Source organism: Sus scrofa, chromosome 2 (genome assembly GCF_054392235.1).
Source record: "Sus scrofa isolate SSC_HxYL_T2T_F1_AM1 chromosome 2, Sscrofa_HxYL_maternal_Yorkshire_Landrace_v2.0, whole genome shotgun sequence".
NCBI classification, from domain to species: Eukaryota; Metazoa; Chordata; class Mammalia; order Artiodactyla; family Suidae; genus Sus; species Sus scrofa.
In genome coordinates this window covers 65,398,365-65,408,250 of record NC_139384.1, presented here as the reverse complement: position 1 = coordinate 65,408,250, position 9,886 = coordinate 65,398,365, and the positions used below count along the sequence as shown (strand labels likewise).

Below are 9,886 nucleotides of genomic sequence, written 5' to 3'. Positions count from 1 at the left end.
CCATGGTGATATGTGTATGCATGTTCAGAATAAAACCTGTATTGTGATATAGAAGTTTAAGCTTAACCTGTATGCATTTATAAACTTGATTCTTGATGTGATTAAGATAAAATAATAAATGTTGGAGAGACAGCTACAACTATTTTCCATTATTGCCTTTACCTATAACACAGAGAAAAACAATTCTTAATGAAAAATAATATTTATTTTTCTTTCTTTCCCTTTTAAATTTATTTTTATTAAAGTATAATGAATTTACAATGTTGTTTTTTGCTTTATAGCCAAGTGAGCTAGTCATAGATACATATGCATTCTTTTTCTCATATTATATTCCATCCTGTTCTATCCCAAGAAATTGAGTATAGTTTACAGTAAGATCTAATTGATTTTCCATTTAAAATGTAATAGTTCTTTGAAATGGATAAGAGATTTTAAAATAAACACTCTTCTTCATAGTATAAATGGAATATATAAAGTGAATTAAATATGAAAGCACAAGTATGGAGGCTTTATAACCTTGGAATACAAAAATCTTTTGTTGTTTTTTCACTCAATGGTTTCAGTGTCATTGTCGCTTATCTATAGAAGGATGAGGTCAAGGTGCCATCTGTTCTCCTAGGATTTTTTAAAAATAGAGTATCTACAGATAAATTACTATGTTTTTCTGATTAAATGTAAAATACAATAAGGTTTAATGTGTTTGGGGATTGTCCAATAAAGTTTTTTAATAGATTTATTCAGAATAATAAATCATTGGGTATTTCTCTTTCTTTTTTTAATTTTAATTTTTATTGAAGCATAGTCAATTTATACTATTCTGTTTCACTTGGAATGATAATATTTACATTCATCCATGTTGCTGAAAATGGCATTATTTCATTCTTTTTTATGGCTAAGTAGTATATATATATATATATATATATATATATAAACTAAGTAGTATATATATATTATATATATAAAACAGTATACATATAATATATATAATGGTATATATTATATATAATATACTACATAGTATATATATACTACATATATATATATATATACTATACATATACTACATATATAACAGATCTTCTTTATCCATGCCTCTGTTAATGGAAATTTAGGTTGCTTATAAGGTGTATCTTCCATAAAAAGTGTTACTTTATTTTGTTAGAAAGATTGAGTTGTCTTAACGACAGATTCTAATATTACAATTTAGAAGCCTCTTTAGTGTTACTGGGAAAAAAGTATAGGTACATGTATTAAACCAAATGCATCAGTAAATCATAATTACTTCTAATACCTATTCATTATATACTCTAATTTATAAGCATCAAATTCCTAAACTGACAGCTCACATTTTGTGCTAAGTTCTTGAGTGCTAAATAAAACATTACATAATTTCTTCTGAAATATTTTTCTGCAAATTTTATTGATATTATTTAAAAATAATAGTTTAAAATAAACATTTTTTAATAAATATTCTTTAAATTTATACAATAAACTTCTCACTGACATTTTTTTTGCCATTAGGAAAGAAATGCTTTGGGTCTAACTACAGTAAAATTTGATTTCTGATGATTCTTTTAGTTATATTAACCTTACTGAATTTACTTTTCAAGGTTACTTTAATGCAGATGAAGACAATTGGCATAAAGAAATCAAGCTGAGAATATGTATTTCTGATATTTGAAATAACTATGCTTATTTAATTTATTTTAGTGCCTCATTTACTTTGACATTACACAAAGATTTGGGTCTTTTCTAATATTGAAACCACTACATAATTTCCATCACATTCTTCTTAAAACTACTTTACTTTGACATAATTGGCATAAGGCATTATATAATTTTAAGGTGTACAGAGTGTTAGTTTGATTTGTATATTGTAATATGATTATCATCCTGGTGTTAGCTAACTTCTCTATCATGTCACATTATTATCACTTCTTGTGTTGGGGAAAATTAAAACCTAGTGCATTAGAAACTGTGAACTTTCTGATAATGCATTTTTTTCTATAATCACTATACTTTGTGTTAAATCTTCAGGAAGTATTTACTTGTTTCAAGTTTGGGTCTTAAACAACCTATTCCCAATTCTCTCAACCTCAGCCTCTGGTAATCACCATTCTACTCTTTGTTTTTATGGGTTTGTAAAACAAATTCTTAATAGTAAATGAAAAATTTAATTAAATGTTGTAGTTGGTCGACATACAGGTAAAAAGTTTAAAATATGTCACACAAATATGTCCAAGATAGTGCACAAAATGAGAATAATAATGAAACATGGTATGCAACACATCTGCAGTGGAAGGTCCGCTGCATAGTTTTATCTAGAAATTAATAGAAATATTGTGTAAATATCCATGAAATTGAAAGAAGTTTTTTTTAAAAAATGCATGATTATTCAATTTTCTTTAAATTACTTTTTGAAGTATATAAAATTTGACACTGAGTGCAACGTATAAAAATATATTACAAATGGAAATAGTCCAGATTGTATAGCTTTTGGCAATCTATACAATCTTTTACTAAATATAATAGAAATGCTAAGATAAAATTAATTAGTGGATGCTATAATATTGGGTTGTGATGATGGCTGTACAACTATAAATACAATGAAATTCACTGAGTTTTATAAAAATAAAAAATAAAAAGTTGTATTTGTATTTTCTTAAAAAAACTAAACTGGTGTTAATTTCACCAAGGGGAATATTATGATATAGAAGCTAGAGCTTATTAAAACTTGGGGAAAAACTACTTCCAACCACATATTAGATTTAAAATAAATTGCACAAAAGTGTTAAACTAGACACATAATATTACAGAGACTGTTAAATTACAGACATAATATTACAGAGACTGTTAATCAGAATGAGAACAAAAATTACATATTTGATAATTACATTTATATTTCTACTGTTTCACATTGCCACCGAGTTTCTATAGGAGTTTTCTCAGAGCTGCTTTAATTTCCTTGTTTCTCAGGCTATAGATAATGGGGTTCAGAGTGGGAGGCAGCACTGAATACAACACTGAGAGCAGCAAGTCCAGGAGAGAGGGAGACTCAGGCACTGGTTTCAAATAAGCAATGGCTCCTGTCAGGAGAAATGTGGCTACAACTATGAGATGGGGTAGGCAAGTGGAAAAGGCTTTTGACCTGCCTTGTACAGATGGAATGCTTAGTACTGCACTGAAAATACAAACATATGAGAAAGCAATAGCAAGTAAACAAAAGAACCCATAAAATATTCCAATTGTCACACTGATGTTGATAGTAAGATGATCCTTAGAACAAGAAATCTTTAATAATGAGGGGACATCACAGAAAAACTGAGGTACACTTTTGGAACCACAGAAAGATAAAGAGAATGTGCCACCTGAATATAAGCCTCCAAAGAACCCTCCAAAGAACCAGGAGACAGCTGCCATCTGCACACAGACTGCCTTGTTCATGATGATATCATAGTGTAGTGGGTGGCAGATGGCCACATAACGGTCATAGGACATGGCCGTGAGGATAAACACCTCAGACCCTGCAAAGTGAATTACCAGTAAGACCTGTAACACACATCCTAGGAAAGATATAGTGCTCTTGTTGGAGAAAGAGTTGAGAATGGATTTGGGGACTATGGTGGAAATGAGACAGAAGTCAAAAAAGGATAAATTTTTCAGAAAGAAGTACATGGGTGTGTGAAGGCACTGATCCAAAGTGACTAGGACAATAATGAGAAAATTCCCTATGAGAGTTGCCAAGTATATCAGCATAAACAGAAAACCATGTAGAACCCGGAGCTCTCTGGTGTCAGAGAACTCCATCAGAAAAAATTCCATCACCACTGTGTAGTTGTCCATGTTCTTGACTCAACCAGGCCTCCTGTGGAATAAGTAAATTTTGTAACATCAGCATGTTACTTTGAAACTATTTTTTTTCAGAATATGCCTTTAACTATCTGAAAGTTCTTCAAGACAGGTTTTCTGAAGTTTACCTACTTTTATCACTTTGTATTGAGTGAAGGCTGGCTATAAAGTGAAAGCAGGTAATGTACTTACTCATGCTCTCTTCAGTTGAGAAAAAGCGGTGAAATTATCTCTTTTGTTCAACAACATATAGAAATAGATAACATTTCATTGCATAGCAAAATTTTATAACTATGATGGGGTTGAATTATACTATGCGCTGGTAAATGCCAATTCATGTTACTTCATTGCTAAATTGAGTTAAATTTACTATTATTGCATGTCAGTCATTTTATAGGATATTTTTTGTAAATAAATGTTTTTACTACAAACATATAAGGTTTATTTGTAAGCAACACACATTTAAAAATGCAGCAATACTAGTTGGAAATTCAGTATTAGTGCATATTTCAATTTAATAAAAGTAATGACATAAAATGATTCATTAGCCTATAGTATAATAATCAGCTTAATCTTCCACTGCATGTTATGAAAAGAAAAAATAGGTTGATAAAAAGAGACATAATGGATAAAATCTGACATATTTAGAAATTTAATTGTAATAGAAAATTAAAAAAATAGAAACAAAAGTGTTAAAAAAATGGAAAGAACTGATTCTCTTTACAATCAGATGCTCACACAAACTCACTCATTACTCCCAATCATTATACTGATTCCAATTCTTTGTTTGAAGTCAGGAAATTTTTTCTCAAGAGAGTAAAAGTCTTAACTGTAAAAGAAAGGAGCTATTGTGTCTAGGTAAAATTTTGGTGGCAAGTTTATATTTCAAGGAGGATATATATTTTCTCCTTTGAGAAGAGGCAGAAGACATAGAGTACTTTGTTTAAGAAAAATTTCAAAATAGGTAGAAACGAAAGTTCCTTTTAGCTAACCAACTTTTGAAAGTATATAGACTAGATTGTGTTTATTGATTAAAAATGGAGGTATGAGTCAATAAATCTTACTACACAACTCATAATTTTTTAAAAATTTTCTTAGAGGTAAAGAGCTCAATTTTTCTGCAAAGCTGAATTTAAGTTATGGTGGAAGCTTTAATAAAATGTTATAAGCTCTGGGGTCCATAACTCCTTAAATCCTTGTGAAAATTAATCTTTTCATTGCTAACATTTTGATTAGTTTCTCAAGGATAAAATTAAAACCATAGCTACATCTCTAAATCATAAACTGTCCAGCAAATATAAAATATGTTACCTCATTTATTATCATTTTATAATAATAATGAATAGTTGGCATCTGTAATATTGATCAAGTCAAGTTCAGGCAATGGAACATCAAAACATAACCTCTAACAAAAGCTTGAGTTGTGCAGATTGAGATCTCTAGGATATTATACATTATTCAAAGGTTTTTGCTGATAGAAATTATGCTATTGTTCAGTTCAGCAGATAAAGCAAATAAAGCCAAACAAGACTGACATTAAACAAATGTCAGTAAGGAATGCCTTCACTCTATCTTTTCTCATTTCTTCTTTACACGTACTAAGGTTTGGCTTGCTAACATGTTGTGCCTACTTGAAATTTCTTCTTGGTGATTTTGGACAACTTGGCTGATAACCTCTTAGGATTACACATTTGATATTAAGGATAGCTGAAATTAACCCAGACTAATTAATGCTTATTTTGGCTATGCTCAAAAAGACATACAAAGGACTTATAATATTTTTCAGAGATTTTGACTAAGCACGCAGATTTGAGTTGAGTATTGTGATCTAAAATAAAGGGCACAGTGGAATCTTGATTTTATAATTGAGTCAACTCTAGACTGATAAATTTTTCAAAACTAGTTTTTAGTCTTCCTCAGCTGGTGACATCAAGAAATATACTTTAATTTTCTCAGTAGCAGTCACTTCAGTTAGAATTGAGTAAGATGAGGGACATTATGGAAGATATTATGAGAAAAAGAATGTGTATATAAATATATATATATATATATACACATATATATGTATAACTGGGTCACTTTGCTGTACAGCAGAAATTGACAGAACATTGCAAAACAACTATAATAATTTTTTAAAATTAAGATGAATGGGGTGATTTTAAAGGGTTTTTATCTACAGCTATTTAGAACTCTTATTTTAAATATCCATAAAAGCTGTTACTATCTTCAGATATTTATTAAAAATTCAGTGTTTGCCATGGGTTGTTTCAAGTGTCCATCATACTTGTACATTTAATTTGAGTTCAACCTTTAAAAACAATTTTTAAATATCTCTGATTGATAGATACAACTACCTAGCTGTATTTATATTTAAACTAATTTTAACACAAAGAAAAAGAAGCTTCAAGAGCCAAGAACAGTAATCAAGACTCAAGTCAACAGGTGGGAACATTCAGAGATAGAGTTCTTGATTGTCTCAATTTCATCAAATATCCAAGCAAATATAAGACTGTTGATTAAAATTTTCTCAAACTTGCATAAGTGTATTTAAATGTATGCTCTACCTTTGGACTAACAACTAAATGAGCATGGGGATAAATTTTTGCCTTGAAAGCCCAATTACGTTTTTTACTCAGTCACTTAAGAATGAATATCAGGATGCACATCAAATTGGGTATTGGCAAATCTAGTCAGTCTTCTGAATAATGACCTTATATAGACATGAATTCTGCTCATATATGTTAGGATCAAATTTGAGAAAGATCCGTAGCAAATATGGAGACATCGAAAGACCTTAAAGACTGCATAGCCCAATATGTTTGCCACTTTTATCTTGCTCTAGAGTAGATTTTTCTTGTCTCAAGTAAGCTAGGGATTCTGGGAAGATGTAATTTTTTAATTAATCTGAATGATCCATTAACATTTATACTTACCTAGTCATATGGGAAAATCTATAGTTGGATGGGTCTTAAGGTTTGCTTTCCTTTTGAAGTATGCCTGCTTTCTAGACGGTGAAAAGAAATGTCTGTTAATGGCACCATACCTGTAAATTTACTCTCAAATTTCTGATTTGCTTTAATTATTTTTATATGGTTGCAGACCTTTATTTAGGGAAAAGCAGAGCATGGTAATAAGCTTCTCAAGGGAGGTGTTAAAAGCAGCTTTGATTGCTAGATTTGAATATCTATATCTCTGTGGCCCCAGAACCAGGGACACGTCTCATTTTAAGTTACTATGCTATACTTCTTCTAAGTATAGGATAATATAGGAAACCCCACTGGGCCTCATCAAATAATAAAAATAATGATGTGCATTGCATTTTATTTTCTGTTATACTTAAATTGAGTATATTTAAATTTATACAATTATAAATGACCCGAGAAGCTTAGCTTCTTTTTCTCAAGTCCTATTCATTCATTTGTCCAAACATAATTAAAGCATTTAAGAAGTAGGGGGAGGGAATTGTAAATTAAAGTATCTGGGCCCTTCCTAAAAAATACATATATAAAATAAAAAAGGGAGTTCATTGTGGCCCAGTGGTATTAAATCCCAACTAGTATCCAGGAGGATGCAGGTTCAATCTCTGGCCTCCCTCAGTGGATTAAGGATTTGGCATTGCTGTAAACTGTGGTGTAGGTTGCACACATGGCTTGGATCCCTAGACTGGGAACTTCCATATGCCACAGAACAGCCCTAAAAAAAAAAAAAAAAAAAAAGATCTGAGCCCTGATACCTCATCTGTCTATGTAACAAATTTTATGGAGGAGATGAGATTTAAATTCTATTACAGAGCATAAGAAAAGTTTTGATGTATAAAAATGTAAGCTAGTAAATTGAGTTGTGCAATATGTATAGCATAAGCACAAATATAAATTAAAAACATTAGAGGCTTAATTATCCCTTTTGAAAATTAGTGAAGTACCTTCCTCCTCTCTTCTTTAAATTTATTTTTCTGACCTCTTCAATTCCATATAAAACTTTTAAATTGGTAAATAAATCTTTTGCAAATCTCACAATCTAGGAATGTCTTTCTCAAAGACAAAGCATCATCTTTTTGTAATGTAATTGTCAAGGAAGACAAGGCCCTATCTTCCAGGTTCTTGAGTGCCACTTAACTCCAAATTGCAATTTTTTTCAGTTTTATCAAGATATAATTGACATATGATATCATATAAATTTGCGTAGAACATAGTGACTTGAGATAGGTTTATAATGTGAAATGGTTACTGCATCCATCACCTTGCATAGTAAGAAATATATAAAAATTTGTTTTTTCTTAAATGCAGTGTAAATGCGATGCAAATTTTCTTCCTGTCTTTGTAATTCTTTTTTTTTCATTAAATGTATAATTGCTTTTGATAAAAATGAGTATATTTTAAACTATTAAAAATATTGCCCAAATATCTGCAGATACTATTATTATTGACTTAAAATATCTATAAATTAAAAAAAATAAGGAAAAACTTTGTTAAAATTTTCAAATTTATTTGCTTAATATTTTTGACTTTTAAATATTGTTCAATACACTTTTGAATTATTTCTTTAAATCTAATATTTATATTGGGAGACACAATTTTTCCCATTTAGTTATAGCAGTTTTTATTATAGCCATAAGGCCATTTTATTTAATTAAACTATTGATGTTTCCCAAATCATCTGGAGTTTCTTTGTTCTTTGATCTCTTCATCTTTCATCTTTTTTCTTTGACCTTTCATCTTTCTCAATTCATCTGGAATTTCTTTGTTCTTTGACCTTTCTAAATAGGGTCAGATACACAATCCCAGCCAATCACACCCTATTTTCACTTCTAACACTTTATGGATCTCTCACTTGCCCAAAACCCCTCAGGAAGAGTAATTGCCTTCTTGTGAGACACTGTACTCCTTCCCTCCATGAATTATATTCCCTTTAATAATGGACATAAAACATCCACTGAAGAGAAATAAAGAGTAACAACAAAATACAATACATGATCCTCATTAAATATATATTAGAGCAGCTAAAACAAAAATACAGACATTGTCAAATTGTTATAAGGATATGGAGAAACTATTTCATAAAACATAAATACAAAACCTCTCTTTGGTTTGGATTAATCCTCTTTTGCCTAGCTTGAAGTTTTGAAGGGAGAGAAGGCTTTTAGTTATGAATATACAGAAAAAGAAATAAGTGGACCAAAAATAAATAAAATCTTGTGACAGGTTTGGGCAACTTTGCAAAATTTCCAAATCAACAGCAAGTTAAGATTAATCCAGTTATCATTTTTTGTTCATAAGGGAGGTATATAGATAAGTGATTATTTTTCCCCAGACATGTCAAACATTTGCCATAATCAAAGTTTTGATGAATAAATTATCTTGATTAATTTTTTGTTCACAGATCAGGAACACAGAAACACACCATCCTAACGAGCATGGTATTTATAAGATTTTCTCCAATTACTGTCTTTTATTACTGTTATGTTCAAAGCACTTATATCTTTGTTTACCCAAAACTATACTGTATATTCTATATTTTGTGCATGAGAACCAGTCCTGATAATGTATGTGACTATAAATTGTAGTGGCTAATGTAATATGTGGAAATAAACTTATTTATGAATGCCGAATCACAATTGTTCATGAAAAGAAGCAATTGAGAAAATAGATGCTGAGGAAAACCACTGATTTCTAAGGTATGAAGATAACCTCTAACTGACAACTAGTAGGAGAAGAAATTAGACTTTAATGAAAAGGGTATTTTATCTCTGTACTTTATCTTCTCCCTCCTTCAGAAGTTTATAAAGTGTTCAGTTTATTTAGAAGATATTGGCTGTGGCTCTCCTGTGAGTTCACTTGGAATTTTTTAAGACAGGAAATCCCATTGTAGAAATTCATATAGTTAATCTGGATAATGAGTTTAAATAAGATTAAAGATTTGAGTACAATACTGGTGAATACTCAACTTCCAGTGTTTCATTAATCCTCAACACTAATTTAAGTGAGAATCTGTCCCATTTTTGAGCTGCCTCTGGTCACCTGGTTTTCTCAGAAAGATA

General features: G+C 30.2%; 1 protein-coding gene across 1 annotated transcript; it reads right to left on the bottom strand.

Moving 5' to 3' along the window:
- Window positions 1–2,931: 2,931 nt before the first annotated feature.
- LOC100513523 (olfactory receptor 14K1-like) lies at window positions 2,932–3,843 on the bottom strand. The gene has a single exon (XM_003123552.1). The coding sequence runs from the start codon at window positions 3,841–3,843 to the stop codon at window positions 2,932–2,934; it is 912 nt and encodes a 303-aa protein (XP_003123600.1).
- Window positions 3,844–9,886: the final 6,043 nt, after the last annotated feature.